The following is a 22,796-nucleotide window of genomic DNA, read 5'->3' as shown; positions in this document are numbered from 1 at the left end:
TACACATGATCCGCGGCAAAACCGCAAGGTAGGGCGCAGAGCACAGAGGCAAAACGCAGCGCAGGAACGTTCTGGAATTTGTTGCGCCTTGAAATGTCAGCGGCAATTAGGTCAAAGTGCAGCGCACAGCGGCAATTCTGAGCTATTTTTTCTCAATTCTTATCATTTTAGCACTGGTGGTCCTTAGGTGAGGTGCCAAAAATTCCTAAATGCAGGAAAAACCCTGTAATATGTCCAAATATTGATTAAAGCAGCTTTAAAGAACAAAGGTTTAAACTATGAATCAACACAAAAATCATTGGAATATTCAGGGCGACAAATCTTCATGAAAGTTGCAAAATTGCCAACAGATATGTAAATTCTTCCTCATAGTATTCCCGTGTTTATCTTCTCATTAGGTAGAAGTTAAACACAAGGTGGGAATAAACGCAGAGCAATAACAGCTGCAGTTGTACGATCAGACCAAAGAAGGAACTGCTCGGTGACAAGAGAGTTAGCACCGCAGCAGAGAGACGGCTGGGTATCTGAAAGGGAATCGCATGAAAGGCATTTGTCCGATTGTTCTTCTTCAGTGCACCGGCTTGAGCAACAGCAAGATAGTGATCCATTATTTTCTTTCACTGCTTTGAGTCAAAGGGAGGGCACTTGTTTCCTGTTCTCTACAGTCTAACAGCCTTGTGCCTGTATTACAAATAAACCTTAGGGAAGATAACGAGCTATAATCCCAATCTAACAGCTAAATTGTGATCAAAATAGTCTGCAAAAGATGGTGCTCAAATGAATGACATAAAATGTTGTTGAGCCTTGGTAGTGTGTTTGAAATAACCCAGCATCATTTGACAATCAGAACAGAAGCCAGCAGTGGAAAAGTCTTGTCATATTGTTGACACAAGTCAGGTGACAGATACAGTTAATGGGTTAACAGGCTTAGTGGAGCTGCTACATTCAACACAGCATCAGTGACATTAAAGAATAAAGGGCTGATGGTCATCACATACTTTTAAACTTACAAGTAAACAATGTGTGTACGTGTCACAAAGATCATTTTGCAGCTTTTGCACATTTGTCACACTCTAGTGTAGGATTAGTTCTTTGCCTATGTATTGTACACTTGTGTCAATAAGTGTGTGATTGTTTGCATGTGTGTGAGGCTCTATTAGGGTGCTGATCCCTGTATGGCTTCGGCACTCAGGCACATTTTTCAACTCCTCCCCTCTGCCTTCAGCCAGGGTGTGATTAGAGCCAATACAATCTTGGGCAACCTGCACCGAGAGACGGAGAGGGAGAGAGAGAGAGAGAGAGAGAGAAGAGAGAGAGAGAGAGCAAAAGAAAGAGTGGGCAGCCACTCTGGTGCACTCTGGTGGATCTTGCCACAGCGTCACTGTTGCTTGATCTCCAACAGTCCACACTGAAACTACTACTCTGATCCCAGTGGATCCCAGTTTTTTTTAAATGGACACGGGCGGATTTTTTTCGCACTTCATGTTAATGTTCCCGGATTCATAAAAGTGCTGCAACTCTGTGAGCCAATATTGTCGCAGCATTGTCGACAGTTTGGTTGTGGATACATCTTCTTTCTTTTTTTTTTTTTTGGATAACATGCTGTCATTGCCTACACCAGAAGAAGAACTTCCACTGACAATCACATCACGGCCATCACGTCTGGAAACATGGAAACTGCCTTTTGAGCACTGCCAAAAAAGACTGTCAAGCTGTGAAATGTAAGCAAGTAACTGCAACGTAAAGAAAAAACTTTTATTTTGTGAGCAGATTTATGATAGTTGGAAGAAGTGCGGATTCTTCCGTTTTGTTAACTTTGACCTGAAAAACACAACCTTGGCTTATGATAATGGACGTCAACCTGAGCACTTCAGCGTCCTATGTGATCAACAGAACCGAACCGTACCACCCAGCGGCGGGACCCTGGAGCCTCATCGTCCTGGTCATCATCATACTGACTATAGTGGTGGGGAACCTGCTGGTCATCATCGCCGTGGCTCGCACTTCACAGCTACAGACGACGACAAACATTTTCATCATGTCCCTGGCGTGCGCCGACCTCATCATGGGGGTCCTCGTGGTGCCTCTTGGGGCCACCATTGTTGTGACGGGCAACTGGCAGCTCAGTGACACCTTCTGCAACTTCTGGACGTCTGTGGACGTCCTGTGTGTGACGGCGAGCATCGAGACGCTCTGCGTCATAGCAGTGGATCGCTACATAGCCATTACGAGGCCGCTCCGACACAAGGTTCTTCTCAACAAGTGGCGGGCCAGGGTAATAGTCTGTTTAGTGTGGGTTTTGTCCGCTTTAATTTCCTTTGTACCAATTATGAATGGGGATTGGCGCGTCAAGGACGACGAAGACGACATAGTAGCGAAAAAGTGCTACGATACCCCGACGTGCTGTGACTTTGTGACCACCAGGGTCTTTGCTATTATCTCTTCCATAGTGTCCTTTTACATTCCACTGCTCATAATGATATTTGTGTATGCCAAAGTCTTTCTAATAGCCACACGGCAGGTCCAGCTCATAGATAAGAATCGCATGCGTTTCCAGAACGATTGTCCGACGGCGCAGGTGCAAGTCGTCCCCCACATCAACAATGTCCTGCAAACGGCGTGCGCAGGCTCCAGCGGCTGCAGCAGCGCGGCGCGGAGAAAGAGTGCCAAGCGGAGGCCGTCGCGGCTGATGCTCGTCAAAGAGCACAAGGCCCTCAAGACTTTGGGGATCATCATGGGGACCTTCACCGTGTGCTGGCTGCCGTTTTTCGTCGCCAACATCATCAACGCATTTGAAAGAGACATTCCCTCCGAGAGGATCTTCCGACTGTTAAACTGGCTGGGTTACATCAACTCCGGCCTCAATCCTATCATCTACTGCAGGAGTCCAGAGTTTCGAACCGCGTTCAAGAACCTGCTGGGCTGTCCGTGGCTGTCAACCATGTGGGTCAATACTTTCTACAAAGAGCTGCGGACTCGCTGCTCCTGCTTTCTGTGGCAGGCTGAGTCAGGCACGGCCAGCTCTTTCCAAAAGTCTCCAACTTGTAAGACTGAGGGCAGCGGGAGTCTGGCCAGTACTCTTGGAAGCAGCAAAAGTGACGGCAGCATACAGTTCTGTGACTTAACAGAGCCAGAATCCAATTTGTAAGTCCCCTTATCCTATCTTTATTTTACCTACACAGTCAAATGTGTTTCACATATGATGAATGCTTTACAAAATGCCCACGGCCTAAAAAACACAAACAATGAAAACCCTGTTTAAAGAAATTTAAGTGAAGAATTTTGACAGCTAATATACACCTGGACATCATGAACAACCACAATACAACATTAACGTGCACTAAAGCAAATTCACACTCAGTATTTTAACTTTTTTTTTTTTTTTTTTTATAAGATAATTAAATAACATACATTGTATAATAATATAGATGATACTACATTATGCAATCTCAGTGCATCTTATTTGAGCGTAACTCACAGACTTTTGATCAAATCTCTATGAGATCACAGAGAGGTATATCAGGGAGTGTGTGACTGACCGTCGCCACTGGTTTTGGAATCTTGTTCTTATTAATAGTGCTGTGTAACATCGGTGGTCTATCATGTGAGATGGGAGCAGATCATTCAAGCAGAACTGTGAAGACTTACAGCGTAGAATCGATGTCACAGAGAATCAAAACAATTTCCGTTACCAACTGCATGTCACAATGACAACGACAAAAACCCCCATGTGAGCTCGATTCAGTTTTATATATAGTTATAGTAGTTAGAGTTTTATAATAATAGCTGCCAACTAAATAATCAAAACGCAAAATATCATAGAAAATAATAATTAGTCATGTATGACTGTGCAACAACTAAAGAGCCATTTTCATTTTCAGGGAAATCTAGTTTCAAACATATCTCAAACAAGTTTGAAGTTAGTTTTTTTTCTTATAAATAGATAGATATTTGCCTTTTACCAAATTATAATCCATTATTGGTTTGTGAAGGTTTAACTCTATACATCTACACATGCTCTTGGTATTGTGCATTCAGAATATAACTTTCCTTGATATACAGTAAGTCCAGTATAAAGACATTAACTATCCAAGAAACTATATATCTTTAAATATCAAAAACAGTCAAAAGACTGTAGATAACATTTTTTTTTATTTTTATTTTTGCAAAAAACTGTGTAAGAGGGTAAGATATTTCATACATAAATCTCGTTATTCATATTTCAGATCCTTCACACTAGTACAAATCCGACAAAAAATGCCAGAAACATAAAAAAAATAAAATAAAAAACATTTTTGAAACTTTGGGTTTCATAGAAAACTGTAGTTTTACGTCCCACTGTTCATTTACTAAAAGTAGAAATCCATATTTGGACTTGTTCTAATACATCTGTGTGCTGCTGATATAAAATAGACAGGGCAGAACAGTGCAGAAAAATAAATCATTTCTGAAACGTTGGCTGCTGTTGGGCTGTTAAAACTTTCCAAAACTAAAAGTGAAACTCAATATTTGGATTTTTATGCATGATTCAATAAACATTTGAGGACTGTTCCCGTATCGGTTACTGCACTGTTACCTTTAATCAATCTTTGGATCCAGCTGATGTTAGTGTAATAAAAATATCACTGGTATGCACACTACTTAACAATAGTTAACAATATAATTAATTAGTTTGGATTTTATAGAAACCTTCATAATGTAAATATAGTTTATCTTTTATCTAAAAACAGTGACCCAAAGATGACTGTAAAGTGGTTTTGTAAAACCACCGAGCCATGTGACATTTGAGGACATTTCTAAATATTAGTGTGTTTCTGTGCACGTCAGTGGGCCTCAGTGTGCCCTGCCCAACACACCCTGCAGTAGATAAATCGTTATCACTTACACACAAGACTTCCCCCATAACTGGAGAGGCTGATTACAAGACTGACAGCCAGTCAGAATGCCCTTGTGGTGGAATACAGCACTGCAAGTCGAGAGAGGGCCCGTCGCAGATCATTAGGAGTACAAAAATAAATAAAGTGTTCCATCTTTTAAGTAAATGCTGGCTATCTAAGATGTAAGAATTGTACCATTTACATATAATCATGTTGAGGGGGGGCAATGAACATAAAATTTCTCAAAAGCAATTTTTGAAGGAGACACAAATAATACAGCCAATTGTAGCATGTACTACTTGTATAGGATATGTGAACACAGAGGAAAGCCTTAATGTTACTACTATTATTATTGTAGCATGTACTACTTAAGGCAGGGGTGTCAAACTCAACTTCACTGAGGGCCACACTGGAAAATCAGAAACACATCAAGGGCCAGACATGTAGTTTATTGACATGTATTATTTTGAAAAAAGTCAAATATTTTTGACTGTATTATTACACCCTCACTTACAATTTTGTTGACATAAAGCCCAAAAAAAGTAACTTAGCCATCATAGAGTTTGGCAAACCAAGCAAAACAATGATAACATTTTTAAAAGCATGCTACCACACAGCCGACCAACAGCAACCTGTTTCACAGCCTGAATATAAAAACGTTCTGCTTCTGGGAGAATTTCTGAGTCTCAAAGTTGGCAAATCTGCCAAATTCTGCTTTGAGTGTCAGGTAATTACAGTTTGAAAACAGTTTCCCGTCTTGTTGGTTTGGCGCACAACTATAGGCGGGCCAAAATTTATTGTGAACCTAAACTGATTTGCGGGCTGGATCAAAATCTGTGAGGGGCCGGGTTTAGCCCACAGGCCTTGAGTTTGACACATGTGACTTAAGGGGGTCGGTGTTTCCAAACCACAATCTTTTTTTCTAATCTTAACCAGTCCTTTTGGTGTCTAAACTTAACAGTTGTCGCCGCAGGACAGTTACCTTTTGTCGGCTAAACTCAGCTGCATCGTCCGCTGAAGAAAAACGGTAACCTCACGGTGCTCCGTACCCGGCTCACAGTCACCTTTTTTCGGCAAAAGTCAACGTCAACGGCTGCTGAAGGTGACGTAAAGGGGAAAAGCAGGCAGTGGACCAAACCACTGGAGGACTCCGATTGCCTTCGTATTGTTTTCCTACTTACACAATTATTTTAAGTATATAGAATTATATTATTTATAATACAAAGCGTGGTTTTAATGATATTTTTAGGTGGGTGGGACAACCCTCAAATGGGGTAGGTCCTGACCCCCCCAACCACTGCAACCCCCCCGTGATTTCCGCCTATGTATATCATTTTAAATATTTGCTGTATTATTGAATTTTGTGCTCAGAATTGGAATTTGGTAACTTGTTTCCCCTAAAACTTGAATACAATATTAATAAATAAATCACTTATTGTGGTCAGAAATTCAAACATTCAACAAGATTTCAAATTGAATTCCCAGAAAGCTTTCTGTTGGTTGCAACATTTATTCTATATATATTATTACAGCAGCCCAGTTTTAAAAGACAAAGAATGTACTTTACTTGATTCATTGACGTAATGTAACAACTTATCCTAACTAATATGTAATCACCATGTTTGGTTGATGTCTGGACATGTGTGAAGGTTTTAAGTGCGGTTTCTTGTCACAAAATTTTAATTGTAGATTGTGTAATTTCTATTAACATAATGCACAGTGACTGAGTTTGAAAGTGTTTCCAATTAAGATTCAAATCCATCCATTTGTGTAATGCACATAGAAATATAAAATCAAGTAGTTCAATTTGAGAATAATAAAATCTTCCCAAAAAAAAGCTCTTACACTGCAGCCCTCGCCTTGCATTGTGAATTCTCATGAGCAGCCCAGTTCTACGACGGGATGTTTCATTTCAAATATTTACTCTGCTCTACATATATCATTCTTCTCTTCTCTTTACATGACATCCTCTCTGTGGAATTTCACAGTCATAATCAATGGGGCTATAAAACGGGAGACATTTAGGAGCATATAAAAGTCTTCCTTAAAAGGAGCCTGGTGGTGTGATCCGTAGTAAATCAGCCCACGGGGAAGGCTCAGCGGGCTTACCCTGCACTTTGAACAGGATTACAAACGTAAGTGAGACCAGCCGCTGCAGAATGACTCCGGCGTTGGCGGGGGCCGCCGCTTGGAGGCAGGTTTAATGAAGGAATACGACAACCGGTTCAGTCTGGAGTGCTGAAGTGGTTAGTCATTGAGTGCCAATAATGCCATGCTTGGCTATAGCTGTAACAATTCCAAATGTTGCTTGTACAATTAATTGTCTCAGAAATAATTGCGGTATAATCGTCTATCAAATCAAATTTAAAAAATATTTATTTATTCATTACTTTTTCAGACAAATTAAAGTTTTGAATGAATCCCAAGATATATCGTTTGGTTATATACCATATCACATGTGACCCAGATATTAGTAACATTTTGCCCAATGAGGCATTTTTGAAGCAACAAAAAATAGTCATCACTATTAGAAAAACAACGTGGCAAATTAGTCATCACTGCTTCTTTTTACTTATATTACTTTTTTGTAATAACTGTATCCCCCTTGTAATTTTTGATGCTATGAACGTGTATAGGGACAAGTGCCAACAACTAACATTTTAAATCATAATAAAAAAATATAGTCCTCCGGAAAAAAAAGGTGGGGGGGTGTTGATAAGCGGGTTTGTCGGGCAGATTTCGGGCCAGAAACACAAGCAAGTTTGATTTCTCTGGCTTGAGTCTAGGGATAGAGCTATTATCATCCCTGCGTGATTATTGTGCCGTTTTTTGGCTGTTTGCAGATTATCTGTATCGGCGTTTTGTTCGCTTGATAACCGATAAAGTTAATTAATTCAAAAGTGGTCTACTTTGGCTCTGCTACAGCTCTGTGTCTGTTCCTCTGCTTCGGTTTCACTCACCACTGAGTCTGATGTAATGTCCCGCACACAACACTATTTGACTATATTTTACTGGGGATTATGTTGAAAGTTTGTAGTTTATTAAATAATTGCTCAAAGCATTTAAACAAAGTTTTGTGTTGGAGTTTGTAACATTCCAAAAATCTTAATTTTGACTTAAAGACTTTCATTTTCACTGTAAATGCATATCAGCTCCAAATATTTTGGTTATCGGTTTCATTAACTACTAAAAATCGGTAACGATATCGGCCTTGGAAAAACCAGTATCGGTCGATCCCTTCTTGAGCCAACCACAGCCCAGGATGTTTGGAGTTGCTGTGACAACAAGTGACAGCTAGCTAGGATAGCTTTAGCTCAACAGTCCGACCAATAATCACTTATACAATTACAATTTGGCATATCTTAACAAAATCAACAATTACCATCAACAGTCATACCCCTTAGGTCCTAGGCTAATGTTAGCAATTAATAGAGCTCAATAGTGTGGTTCCGGAAGTAAAAATCCCATTGATTTTCTCTATAAGGATTTTGATTATCAGCCATAATGTCCAAAACATCAGAGGTAGACTGACCACAAGCAACAAGGTTGTGAAAAGTCCATATAAAATCAACCTTGTTTTAAGAAAAACATGTTTTATTCGTGATCTTATGGGGAAATACTATGCTACCCACAATCCTAAGAGTAACAGCGACGTCTCCGATTGGTCTAACTCCCTGTTACCATGGAAATGTTTACCGTACCCGTGAAACCGCGAATGGCTAGCGAGCTTCTACCATTGAAGTCTACATCTGATGCTGGGTTCCAGGCAGCCCGCAACCGTGTTTTCACAACCTTCTACCGGTGAAAGTACCCTGGAACGGCAGTCAAACCTGTAACTTACTACTCATGATCTCGTACCAGATGGTTGTACTCCCAATTACAGTTTTTGATGTCACACATACATAAACAAAAATGGCAACCCCTGTCGATGCTGTACAGACGCCGGTGATTAATGGTGAGAAATAGAAATAAATACATAAATAGGCAACGTAAAGTAATTCCGCACATTGTAATCAAAACAATACACATACGATTGTGTACTACTACAGGTTATGTTTATTAAATGAAGCCCAAAATATGTCGCCGACTAGAAATTGCTAGTATCAGCTAGCGCTAGCTAACGTTAGGTAATGTTAGGTAGGCGCTAGCTAACTTTGTCGTGACTTTGCCTGGAACGCTACCTAAGTCTTGTACCTTTTGTCGTTTATCTTTTGCGCCGCATCAAATGTTTTATGCTCATGATTCCTGTCCTAGCTGCTTGGCTTGGTTCCAGACTTAAAACGCTTTGTATAAACAATTTTTGCAATGTCAATGGAACAATTGAATAGGGAAAAATACTTATGGAACCAGAGCCGTTTAAAAAGTGGGCGATCACTGTTTGAGCTCTATTGCGGTTGAACAAAGAAACCACGATGACGCAAAGAAATTGCGATTAGACAATTATGTAATAATTGTTACTGGCCTCTGCTTGGCGTCAGCCATCCCTGTCAACCATCTTTGTAACTAGCAACACAAAAGAGCAATGGAACAGCATATTTCCTCTAAACCCTGGGACAACATGCAACAGGAGCTGATATATCACAGGAGCTGATAAAAAGCGAGGTACATGAACCACAGACATGAATGGTTACTAGGGAAGAGCTGCTGCACTGCTCAGCACAGAACGGCCATTATACTACTTTGTTTTCATGGAAATACATGCAGGTGTATCACTGCCGCCCTTATCAACATCCACAGCGGCCTTCAGCATCTGTCACGAATGCACCGTGTGATATGACAAGGGGGAAAATGTCCCAAGTTGTGCAGTCCGCATGACTTCTTTTCTTCACAGAATTTAATAATTTAGCCGATTCTGTCCCGATTTGATTCCATTTCCGATTCCATTCCATATGAATTAGGTTAAGGAAATTTCAGTCACAATACCAATTTAGCTTGGATATAAAAGTGATTCTCAGAGAACATCTGCTGTAAATTGTACAAGAAGATGCAACCCTCATATTTTATAATGCACCAGGTTAATGTTTACATTAAGAACTGACCTCCAAAAAGTTAGTTTGAAGTACTTCTTACTTAACATGACAGTCAGACAGTAATCCAAATCAGATCACTCAAAGAAAGATCGATTTTAATTGGAGAATTATTTATTTCAACCCAGGCCTAGTCTCTTGCTCTGTTTCTGTCAGTCATCTAAAGTAAAAACAGGCGGCTGCTGCATTAGTGTAATGGAGATATTTAAGACAAAATCTCCATGTATTTGAAAGGCATCGCTGTGTGTTATGAGCGGAGGGACTTTGTTTGCACAGTTTATCCATGATTGAGAACACTAAAATTAAGCTAACAGAGAGCGGAACATTTTATTTCAAAGAGCCAGCAGCCAACTAGGTCGTGACCTAAATAGCAGTGTGAATGCGGAGCAGAAATGAAATTTCTAATAGACTGGTTTAGAGCGCAGACACAGGGACTAACATTCCTTACTGCAGAGTTACAGTACAGCAGCCAGACAGAGATGTGGTGAGAGCACAGAACAATATTATTATTATCAACTCTTACTCTACAGGAAACAGGTTGTGGGCCCCAGCTGTGCGGGTGCATCGCAATGAAAGTATCAAGAGACACACGTCCGGAAACAACTTGTCAACATGAATGAAAAGCAGCTCTAAGAACTGAAATAAAGATATCTTGTATGGCCATCAAATGCACGCTAAAATACTTTTCAAACTAGAAAAACTATGAGGAGAAACTTTAACAAGAAATCACGCGAACAGGAAACACAGTTGGCACATGGACAAGAAATCACAGAGGCCGATCCATCCAGATTCGGCAACATCTGATGTCTCACAACAAGCAGCGCAAATACATTTCATGGACTCCTTTGTCGTTGGTAGTAGGGCTACAAATCACACTTATTGTCATTGTCGATTAATGGTTTTTGGCCTAGTTTTGATCAAAGATTTTGATCAGTGTTTCCCAAAGCCCACGATGAAGTCCTCTGTCTGGTTTTGTCCACAACTCAAAGATATTCAGTTTACTGTCACAGAGGAGAGAAGAAACTAGAAAATATTCACATTTTAAGGAGCTGGAATCAGAGAATTTTCACAAATCTAATGATTGTAGTCGGTTCCCAGTGGACTTCTTTAGCAAATTTTGTCTATAAGCTTTTGGAGTGTTTAGATTTAATATCTGCTGTAGCTTTTTTAACATTTTAGACAGATATGGAAATAATAATGGTCCAAAATGAAGCAAAACTACCACAAAGGGACACATACCAACTACAAAGAGACGGCAAATCACCACAGAGACCCAAAACAACCCCGAAGATAACAAAAAAAGAGACACAACACGACTACAAAGAGACAGAAAAACCCACAGAGACACATAATGTATGGGGAAATTGCATTTTGTAATTTTTTTTTATTGAAAAAACGTAAAAATAAAATTGAGGGAGGACCCCTAAACCCCCCGCAAAATACGTGCACCTAAGTGTTCCACAAAGCCAGGGAAAACATTTAATATAGTTTGCAATTAGTTTAACAGGTGACAACTAATCGATTAAATCTTTGTAGCCAGTTGGTAGTTCTCAAAATAATTATCTCATGATATAAAAACAAATAAATATGGTAAATATTCTCAGCTTGTCAACTTTCAACTGTGGTGAGCTAAAAAAGAAAGAAAAAAAGAAGGCACAAAAAAGCAGACATTACACAAAGCACAGAGAGATGGAGGTGGAGAATATAATTTCCAGTATAAATACTGACTCGCTAATTTCACTACAAGTGGCTCATTACTCCAAATGATCGTGTAAATATTTCGGACATATTCATAAGGACAAATCTAAAAAGGACATGTTGTGTATAATCCTGTCATCTCAGGTTTATAAGTGACTGTGTGTTCCTGGAACAAACTGTCATTATAGTGGCTAAATATGAAGATATAATTTCCCACACAGATGTGGATAATGGACATGTGTCAGATGTCTTTCAGCAAGATTTCAGCTCATGTTCAAGACTTTCTGCACATTCAAAACATATTCCACATATCTGGGTTTTCTGTGTTCGATTTTTCAGAACAGATGTCACTTTTTTAAAAAGCTTTTAAAAAGTGAAGGGGCCATTTCAAAAAGTGCTGAGGACATGTCTCCCAAAGCTGTGTTAGCGGTCACTTTGTTATTGCAGTATGAGTGTAAACATATTACATGCAGTACAGTGTTTCCCCCAGGTTTGTGGAAGACTCAGGGCCACGTATTTGGCAGAGGTTAAGGGGTCCTTCCTTAAGAAAATGTTTTTTTTTTTTTTTACGCAATACTAAGCGATTTCACATCATATTATTACCATATATGTCTCTAAAACGTTGGAAAAGCTAGAGCTTAAGAGTAATAATTAATAACACTCAAAAAGCTTAAAGACAAAATTTGCTAAAGAAGTCCACTGGGTGCCAAGTACAACCATTAGATCTGAGAAAAGTCTTTTAGTTTTCCTTTTGTCTATATCCACGACGTTACACTTCTGGGATTGCTCCATTGCCGCCAGAAATTCTGCCGCGTGTCCCTCTTTTTCGGCCGATGTCCGTTTCCTTCCTCTTTCTTTGTGTTGGCGTTCTAACCTCCGGTGGATTTCTGAGGACTATGGTTAACTGCTCCTCAGATCTCTGCAGGGTAAATCCAGACTGCTAGCTAGACTATCTGTCCAATCTGAGTTTTCTGTTGCACGACTAAAACAACTTCTGAACGTACACATGTTCCACCAAAACCACATAAACCAGAGCACGTTCTTCTCACCATCCCGGAATGCTGTGTGGACTTGCCAGACCCTCCTCCGCAGCGCTGTGGAGGAAGGTCTGGCAATGCAAGACTAGTTTTCCTTAGTTTAGTTTTTCATTCGGCTTAGGGGGTGTCCAAAACGACGGCTTGGGTGCAGCGCCTATTATTATTATTATTATTAAAAGGTAGAGCAAACCCTGCAGTAAATATGGAAGACATTTGAAGGTATTTGATTCACTGTGCAGGGTAAGTTAAATAGCAATGTGGAGGACTGGTGAAAGACATTTGCTGCAGAGCTTGTGACTGACAAGCTTTGTACTACACTGAGCTGCTAATGTGTTGCAGGTTAAAGCTCCGTGTGATTTTAAAGTGGCCCTAGTGCTGCTGTAATAACTTAAGACACTGCAGTGAGAACTAATGTAGGCGCACATTAGAGCAACCTGATGTTTTGGCGGCATTTTAAGAGCGGCCGGCGAGCACTAATGCTTTTTGCCCTGTGCTGTGAACCCTGTAAATCTGGGCTTTTCTCTGGAGTATGCTAATGGTGCCTCCGACCCGACCTCACACACCAACTTCCATTATGTGCATTTAGTTAGCTTAGAGCGAGATCAGGCCTAAGAGAGCATGAAACAAGCAGCAGGATGAAGCAAAACATGGTGGTGGTGACCTGCGGGAAACCTCTAACTCTCCCTTTTAAAAGCCTGGCTGATATCAGGAACAATCGCACCGCAGCGCGGCCTTTAAATGGTGGCCTCCGGGAGTTCAACAAACACTTGAGAGCAGTATAACATCTAATTCGTTTCGGTTTGGATCTTATTTATGCTGTATCCCTACAGCAACGTCAGTATCAAGACTGTGTATTACAGCAGCATAATTCAAGATATCAATACTCTAAATGCTAGAGATGAATGATTTAAATCCATTTAAACCAAGGATCTTCAACAGGGGGTCTGGGACCCCTAGGGGGTCCTCAGAGTCAATGTGTGTGTGTGTGTGGGGGGGCCTCCAAATTAGTCTTAATTTTTTTCAAAAATGAAAAAGTCTTAACATAAAATCTAACATATTATCAAATATAAATCCCCACTGATGATAGGGTTACTGGTCACTAAGGTAGCCATCCACAGATACAGGTAATCCTAAGGATTCACTGTGCCACATGTATGTTTAATATTAAAACATGATTTATAAAATCGTGCAATCAACAATTTTTAGGCTATTTTAATAGCTTAATATTCTATGCAAAAAAAGGTATGTATAAAGATTTTAGGCCACCCTACATGTGTTTTGAAGGCCCAGTTTAATATGCAACTTCATTTTATACAATATATGTAATAGGGGGTCCCTGCTCCATCTCTCTTTCAGTTAAGGGGTCCTTGGCTTAAAACGTTGAAGACCCCCTGATTTAAACTGATCGTCTAATACAGGGGTCTTCAACCTTTTTTAAGCAAAGGACCTCTTAACTAAGAGATAGACGGATCAGTGACACCCTTCTACATACTTGTATGAAATGAAGTTGCATAATAAACTGGGCCTAAAATAACGCGTAGGGTGGCCTAACGCCTTTATACATACCCTTTTAGTACATAGAATAACAAGCTTCTGCTTCATCCCGCTCATTTTTGAACAGATTGAACATATTATTTGCAACACTTAATATATATTGTTTTTCCTTTTAGTGTGTTGCTACGCACTCATTGTGTTTTTATATTTTACTTTATTGTTATTTTATGTTCAAAATAAAAATAAAAGATTACGATTAAGAATACTAAGATGCTAAAATAATAATTGTTCCATGATTTTATAAATCATGTTTTATTGATGTGGCATTAAAGTGGCATGGTGAATCCTTAGGATTACGTGCATCTGTGGACGGCTACCTTAGTGACCACAGAACTTTCCTTTTCAATGGAATTCCATTGCTAGGCAACAGCCTGGCCCCTTGCTGACTTCCTGTCAGCTGATGTCATTCACATACACTGCAACAGGAAGTCGACTTGGGGCCATTTAGAATGTTTATGTTTACATCTGTGAAATGGCCAAGCCTATCATAAGTGTTTTTTTTCACATATAGGCTGATTTTTATCTGCTAATAACGTTGGATTCATGATAAGACATTTTAGTCGTTGAAAAAAGTAAAAAAAAAAAAATGTTTTGCAGTATCTCTGAGGAACCCCTGGGGGTCCAGGACCCCCTGTTGAAGATATCTGGTCTAATACATTGCTTCAATATGACTCATTATAAACACCTTAGAAAAGGCTTGCACTTTGAAATAATTTGAAACAATTTGATCTGAAATCTACCCAATGATACATGGAACTCTTGTTGCTGAGTTAACACTTCTGGATTGTGTGCTAACTGGTTGGTTAAAGCAGTGTTTCTCAAATGGGGGTATGTGTACCCCTAGGGGTACTTTGGAGGACTCGGGGGGTACAGTTACAAGGCTGTAGTTACTTCTGTCTTTTTTTTCCAAGGTTGTTAGCTTTTTTCAAATTTTTTGCCACTGTTTTTGAAGTTTGTCACCTTTTTTTGGAAGGTTCAATCGCTTGTTTTGACCTATTCTTGCCTTCCTTCTTGACTTTTTTCTTCAAAGTTTTTCTCTCTTTTTTAAAAAGTTTTTGTCACTTTTTTCTGCTTTTTTCAAAGTTTTTGTCACTTTTTTTCGAAGTTTGTCGCTTTTTGGAATTTTTTGTCACTTTTGTCGCCCTAATGTTGCCATCCTTCCATCTACTGATTTTTTTTCGAAGTTTTTATTACTATTTTCGACCTATTCTTGCCTTATACTTCCTTCTTTCTACTGTCTTTTTCCAAGGTTTTGTCACCTTTTCTCATGATCATTTTAATGTTTTCCAGGTACAAGGCTGTTGTTTAGTAAATCTATTGCTGACGTCGCTGTATTGTTCCTCTTTATAGAGACTTTTCTTTTTCTACCAAAAATTACTCGCACTGGTTAGGGGGTACATGGCTTAAAAAAAAACTGTTCAAAGGGGGAACATTATTGAAAAAAGCTTGAGAACCACTGGCTTAAATGTCTGGGAAGCTGTCTGGTTGTTGCAGCCAGGTGCTCTTATTTTACTTACAGTATAATGTGATTCGGGCTATGTAGGCTACATATTGAAAATGGGATTGAGATTCATATTAAGATTGCTAAAATATTCACAATATTGGTAACTGAATACATTTCTTTAACGTCTGGCCCTACTTTATATACCTTTTCATAAGTAAAATCATCTTCAGCACAATTTTGTCACCGGTTCTACGCTCAGTAGTATGATTGTTAAATACTGTAAACTTACAGGAGCTAAAACTCATGCATTTTAATCACACAGTGACTTTATAGCATGTCGGAGGCTGTCCCTAACATTTATTCAAAGTTTAAAAATCATGTTAACTTAATGCTTTCTAACTGCATTCCCCTTTGACAAGCAGATTTAAAGAGAGAAAATACACATGTCCCAGATGATGGATGGGTTCCCCTTAACAATGATGAGCTTAGCTCTTTTAACCCGAACAGAGACTGTTGAACATGTGCCAGTGATGTCTGTGGTTTGGAATTTAAAATAATCCTACGTGAATGTGAGAATGTGAGATTCAACAGAATGTGTAACATGGTGTTTTTACTGGAGTCTTTTTTTTTCCATTAAATCATCCAAAAGCATCGGCTTAAAATCACAGAGACAGACTAAACGTTCTACATATTGTAAAAATAATTAAGTAACATAACTGGGAATTCTGATGAAGCCACATTGTAAGTTGTTGCCTGCATACCCCACCACACACACACACACACACACATTTCTGTGAAGCTTAGTTCTAGGTAGTTTATGTCTTCCTGTGGAGACATGTGGAGGTGATAGCATCAGAATTCCTGTCTTTTTGAGGGTAAAAAAAAACCTTAAAAAGGAAGAGTGCAATTGTGCGTTGTGATAACTTTCTGTAATTAGAAAGAAGTAACAAGAAAAAACGAAGTAAAGGTGAAGAAACCTGTAAGACAGCAAACCGTTATTGTTGTTGTTGTCTTGCAGGTTTCTTATCTGATAGAAACTGGAATGGCGTACAGGGTGTTACCAGAAGGGTAGTTACCCTTTTTTGACTTGGCGTGTGTGAGCAGCACACGCCAAGTCATACAGTAAGTCATACAGTAATACACAAAAACAGCACGTTTTCCTGTAGTGTCGCATCGCACAGGGCTGCACACCAAGTCAAATATATAATGAGGACTTTAATAACCTCATTATCAAGTGCTTTTCAGTTAAACAAAACCAATGAAGATTAGAAAAATAGAAAATGTATTAAGAATTGAATGGAGAAATAGGATGAAAAAAGCAAATGCAAGTGACTGACAGATGAATCTTGTCATTGTGGGCAACTCCTGGCATCTATATATCTATATATATATAGATATATAGATATATATCTATATCTATATATATATATATATATATACACACACACACACACACACACAGTATATATGCATGTGCATATACTGTATATCTATCTATATATATCTGCAATACATTCCCATGAACATGTTCAATATCATACGGAAAGTGATATGAAAGTAGTACTCCCGGGACACAAACATGCGTGTCCTGGGTGAAAGTCTTGTGTTTTCCCCTTAAAGTCTTCCGGGACACAAACTTGGCTCGCCCACTTGAAAGCCCAGTGTTTTAGGACCCATTCGTTCACCCCGAACTCCTCCCTACGCGGATCTTCGCTCTCTTACAGCAGCCATTGGGATGCATACAGCAATAAATGTGGAATACATACAAATTACGGCGCTTTACTTTTCGTAGCTATATGTAGGAATGGTCCATGAGAACAGCCTGATATAATACATGTGATATTCACTTGTCTTTTGTCCATCTATTTCCAGCTTCACATTGCAGGAAAAGGACGGATGAACTGTAGAAAAGTCGAGCTACTGAAGCAAACTATGCTCCCCAGCCGTTAGTGTGATCCCCGCGGAGGCTGAGACCAAACAGCAGGGAGGGCAGGCTGAAGAAAAGCACAGCCGGCGGCCCTGATAAACCTGGCTGAATGTAGCTAACCCCAAAGAGATGACTGGACCCACTGAAGACAAACAGCTGATTTGGTCTGGACAGGAACACTGTGACCGTCTCCGTGGGCAGGAGACAGACTGCGGCAGCACAGCACTTCACTTGACATTAGGTGACAACAAAGTGTCCTGAACTGCACGTTTGAAATGCATTCCAGTTGACCTTTGGACACAGCGTATGTGGCCTGTGGTTTCAAAAATGACAGCATGGACTAATGTTTTACAGTATATTATCTGGTAAGTTATTTTGATACACTGAATCTGTAGCAACTTTTAACTTATTACATGGTCATGATTCTGGCATGGCTGTCTTCACTGTCATGGCACAGACTTGTCAGCGTAAAAATAGGAGCTAAACCAAAGGGCTGTGTGCATTCATATATTCAACAATACTGGTGTCTGTTTTTAGTCTTGATCGGTCTGTTTTTGAGCCTAGACTCTGCATCCACACAATAGTTATCTCGCTTTAATCTCTTCGTCTATGTTAAGGTATACCATGGCTATGGAACATGTTCATTTCCGATTGGTTGGCTGTTTATATCTTACATCAGGACAACTCAAACATGATTCCGCTCATCAGTTAACCATTACTATAAATTACTGGGTAACACTTTACAATAAGGTACACAAAAAATAGGTAGTTACTGTTTTCAAAAGGGTAGTTATCCTTTTTCAGAAGGGTAGTTACCCTTTTTCCGAAGGGTAACTACCCTTCTGAAAAAGGGTAACTAATCATTTGTTACCCTTCTAAAAAAGGGTAACTATCCTTCTGAAAAACAGTAACTATCCTTCTAAAAAAGGGTAACTATCCTTTTGAAAAACAGTAACTATCCTTCTAAAAAAGGGTAACTACCCTTCTGAAAAATGGTAACTAATCATTCATTACCCTTCTAAAAAAGGGTAACTATCCTTCTGAAAAACAGTAACTATCCTTCTAAAAAAGGGTAACTACTCTTCTGAAAAATGGTAACTAATCATTCGTTACCCTTCTAAAAAAGGGTAACTACCCTTCTGAAAAAGGGTAACTAATCATTCGTTACCCTTCTGAAAAAGGGTAACTACCCTTTCAAAAACAGTAACTACCTATTTTTTTGTGTACCTTATTGTAAAGTGTTACCAATTACTGCGCAAGGTACAGAATTACAAACTGCAGGTGGCCATACATAACACTCCTGCTCCATGCTACCAGTAAACTCTCTACCTTTGCAACAGTCTCACTTCCAGGCATCAAAAACTAATGCTTGGTCAAAAAGTCTCCTTTAGCGTCTCAGTCAGACGTAGGGGGCTTTCAACTCATCCCAACGTAATCCCACCTGTGGCGATATTTGACCCTCACGGTCGCCCTTTGGCTTCATTTATCGACGCGTTTTGTCAGGACCGTTGGTGCCACTTTTTGACGCTCTGGGTCGGGACCGATTTGGCGGAATTTTTTGGGAGCAGGGGAAAACCATTAAGTTAAGGTTAGGAAAATATCGTGGGTTGGGACATGCGGGACAAGAACGGGACAGACAGTTAGGACTAACTGTCCCGTAAGTGTTGTTTTGACCCATCCACCACCCCAACATGCCTCCTTACACAGATTTTCAGTCTTTCATACTACTCGCTGTCATTATCGCTCTTCATACTACGTCATCTTACAGCGCCGCGGTCGAGCCTTTTAGGGCTGGGATTAAAAAATAACGATATTCCGATTTTCATTTGAATGATCCAAAATCGTTTCATAAAATCCAAGAACCAATCTTTGTCTGTATCACATGAAACTAAAAGACCATTGGTACCGACTATGTCATGTTAGCGTGCCGGAAAGGGGGTTACCTAATAACCCTCCAAAGATAGGCTACATTTTGGTGAGGGAAAACATGGCCATTTTCATAGGGGTCCCTCTGTTACCTTTAGGATATCTAAATGAAATGTCACTCAAAACTCACTGAGTGTAGACTCTGTAGAGCGGCACTTTGTGCGTTTATGTTAAATAAAAAGTATTAATGTAACTGCTTTGGGGTCAGTTTTTCATTGATACTTTTAATAATGCGGCAGGTTAGAGGGAACCTTGTACAATTGTAGAATCTCTTTAATTCCCAAGCTAAATTGGTATAGTAACTGAAATGTTCCTGACCTAATTGATATCAAATATATCAAATCGAAAATAAAATTGAATTGGAATAAAGTCGAATCGGGAATAAAATCGATCCCTGGCAATACCCAGCCCTAGTGCCTTTTGCGTCGGTATCTGTCGCTGAGCAACCACTGACCAAGCGTCAGTATTTGACTAGTTGGGGGTGAGAATTGGGTTGACCTTTGGTAAGCGGCCATGGTATAAGTTCAACAACACACTCTGAAATGTCAAAATAAAATAATGGACTTAATGGATGAAACATCACCTTCACCTCATCCATTATTGTGTTACATCGAGACACCTTGTCTTTCGTTATCACCCACATTACATCATCCGCTGCATTGACAAATAAAATATTATGAAACTGTGCAACATTGGTCATGTGTTCTCTGTGTGCCAACTCACCACTGTGGAAGTAAAGAAAGGCCGTAATAATGTAAAAAACATGAGTGCATTATGTTGAAATTTAAACAGCACTGACATAATAACATTGTTATATTTTACTTTTAAACCCATCCATACCCCTGGGGAGGGGGTAGTCACATTACGAACCACTACTCTATAAACACTGAGCAACGTCGTTGATATGAACTAGGGCTGAACGATTTAAGGAGAAAATCTAATTGAGATTTTTCCGCCAGATATTGCGATTGCTATTGAATTAGCTAAAGTTTATACTTCTTTAAAAAAAAAAAAAAAAAAAAAAAAAAAAAAATAATACTGTTTTTAAAAATTTTTTTTTTTTTTTTTTTTTTTTTTTTTTTTTTTTTGATTAGAAACATAGATATGAATTTCCAGCGTGATATCACTAGTGATCTGTAACATTATTCCAGCATTTATCTTAAACAAAAACAGTAAATATAATAATAAAAAAGAGGAATAAATCATGTTAAACCAAATGTTACAAACATTCAACTAACTATTGCAGATTCAATTAACCGCGGCCTTCACGATTAGCAATCGCATTCTTTCAAATCGCGATTTGAAAACGATTCATCGTTCAGCCCTAATATGAACTTAAGAGACCATTCTAAATGACTTCATGTTTCTTATTTTGAGTAATCCTCCACCCACCGAAATCACCGTCACCTCTGACTCTGCTGTTATATCACGTCATGAGAGGAATTTTCAAGGTTTGGACGCTTTAAAAATAAACTGAGGGCCGAATGAATACAAGCCATTTGAAAACAAACTGGGACCTGCGTTGGCTCATTAGGTGGGCTGTGTCACTACTTCAACATTCTCCAGCAATGAGTGTAAGCAATTATCCTGTCTGAAGTAAAAAAATAAATAAAAAATAAATAAAAAATCAGCTCATTCCTTTTACAAGGTTTTCAAAGAGCAGAGTTGAATCAAATCCAAACTTGTAAGAAAAATAAAAACAGACGCCACCAATTAAGATACAGTATGAATACAGGAAACACACAAGTGCACCCAAATGAATATTTAACAACCCAAACATTGGTTTATCGGTTGAAGCAATCAAATATTCCCCAGTTTGCAAAAAAGGTGAAGAATCATAGACGAATCTAGGACAAGAATAAAAATATGTGGCATATTGCACGACACACACACACACACACACACACACACACACACACACACACGTTTGTAATTCTATACTTGTAAGGACCCTCATTTATTGCATTCTACACCCAGAAAACAGGGGTGGCGAGATGAATCTAAGGGATTGCGAGATGATTATCAGGTAAGAAATTACAAGCATTCTGGTTCAGAGAACTGTGTTTTTAGATCTTTCTGTTCTGTCTTTTTGATATAAGAACAAGAGAACATACACAAAGTGCTGATTAAATTAAACCATGCAGTCAAATATGTTTAAAAAATGTCAGTCCAAACTGTTTTTTTTATCTCTCAATATATGCCTTTTGCTTTACTGGAATATTTATATAAAATAGATGTTTTATATTAATCGTGACAAAGGCACTCTGATTAAATACTGGTGTTTGATTAAAAGGCTTTTAATCTGGGATCTACTTTGAAGTGTGCAGTAGGTTTGTCTCTCTCTTCTCTTGATTGCACATGCAAATATTGCGAGACTTTAAACGTAGTTTTCTGTTTAACCCAACTTTTCCGCCGAGGCTTTCCTGTGCCAACAACTTGTCCTTAAAGAGAGTGTTTGCTTCAGGCCAGACAGATATTTTCAGAACACGAGGCATCTCAGTCAAAAAAAAGAAGTCCTTTGATACCAAATTTAGACTTTAGAGCCCACCAGTTAGGAGTCCTTAAATAATTGAGTCAACAGTCCAGTCAACCTTAATTAGATAAAGTAATACGGATTCATCCTGGTGACATGGTGGCGTGACTGGGGCACATAACACTGGGTCCATCTTACAACCGCTGCCATGGCCTCATGATGTGACAGTAGGGCTGCAACTAATCATACTTTTCATAATCGATTAATATGTCAATTATTACTCCGTTAGTTGTTTGGTCTAAAAATGTCAGAAAACTGTGAAAAATGTCGGATCAGTGTTTCCCAAAAGCCCAAGATGACATCCTCAAATGTCTTGTTTTGTCCACAACTCAAAGATATTCAGTTTACTGTCACGGAGAAGAGAAGAGACTAGAACATATTCACATTTTAAGGAGCTGGAATCTAAAAACCTTCATAAATTTTTCTTCATAAAAATTGACTTAAACCGATGATCCATGCATCCAAGTTCTTTGCAGGTAAAATTAATGATTACATCCACTGAATTTTGGTTGATTTATTTAATTTCATAGCATTTGCAAAAAAAAATGTCAATGGTTTCAAAAGAGCATCCTGACCAAACTTTGACATAAACCAGTCTGTGATCCACTCAACATCCGCTGATCTTAACTATTTTATTAGTCAAAATAATTCATATCTGCTTTTTTCAAACTCAAAAATTAGGTATAATGTCATTTAAATTAGGTTTATTTACCATGAATAAAAAAGCGTTGAAAAGAGGGACAAAAACGTTAAAAAAGCGGCAAAAAAAGCAT

General features: G+C 39.0%; 1 protein-coding gene across 1 annotated transcript; it reads left to right on the top strand.

Moving 5' to 3' along the window:
- Positions 1-1,318: 1,318 nt before the first annotated feature.
- Positions 1,319-18,687, top strand: adrb3a (adrenoceptor beta 3a). Its single transcript, XM_039804308.1, has 2 exons — positions 1,319-3,144; positions 17,510-18,687. Exons 1-2 carry the CDS (start codon positions 1,844-1,846, stop codon positions 17,535-17,537), a joined length of 1,329 nt encoding a protein of 442 aa, XP_039660242.1. The 5' UTR covers positions 1,319-1,843; the 3' UTR covers positions 17,538-18,687.
- The last annotated feature ends 4,109 nt before the right edge of the window (positions 18,688-22,796 follow it).

Source organism: Perca fluviatilis, chromosome 6, assembly GCF_010015445.1.
Source record: "Perca fluviatilis chromosome 6, GENO_Pfluv_1.0, whole genome shotgun sequence".
Lineage (NCBI taxonomy): Eukaryota > Metazoa > Chordata > Actinopteri > Perciformes > Percidae > Perca > Perca fluviatilis.
This window is presented reverse-complemented; position numbering and strand designations above follow the sequence as displayed.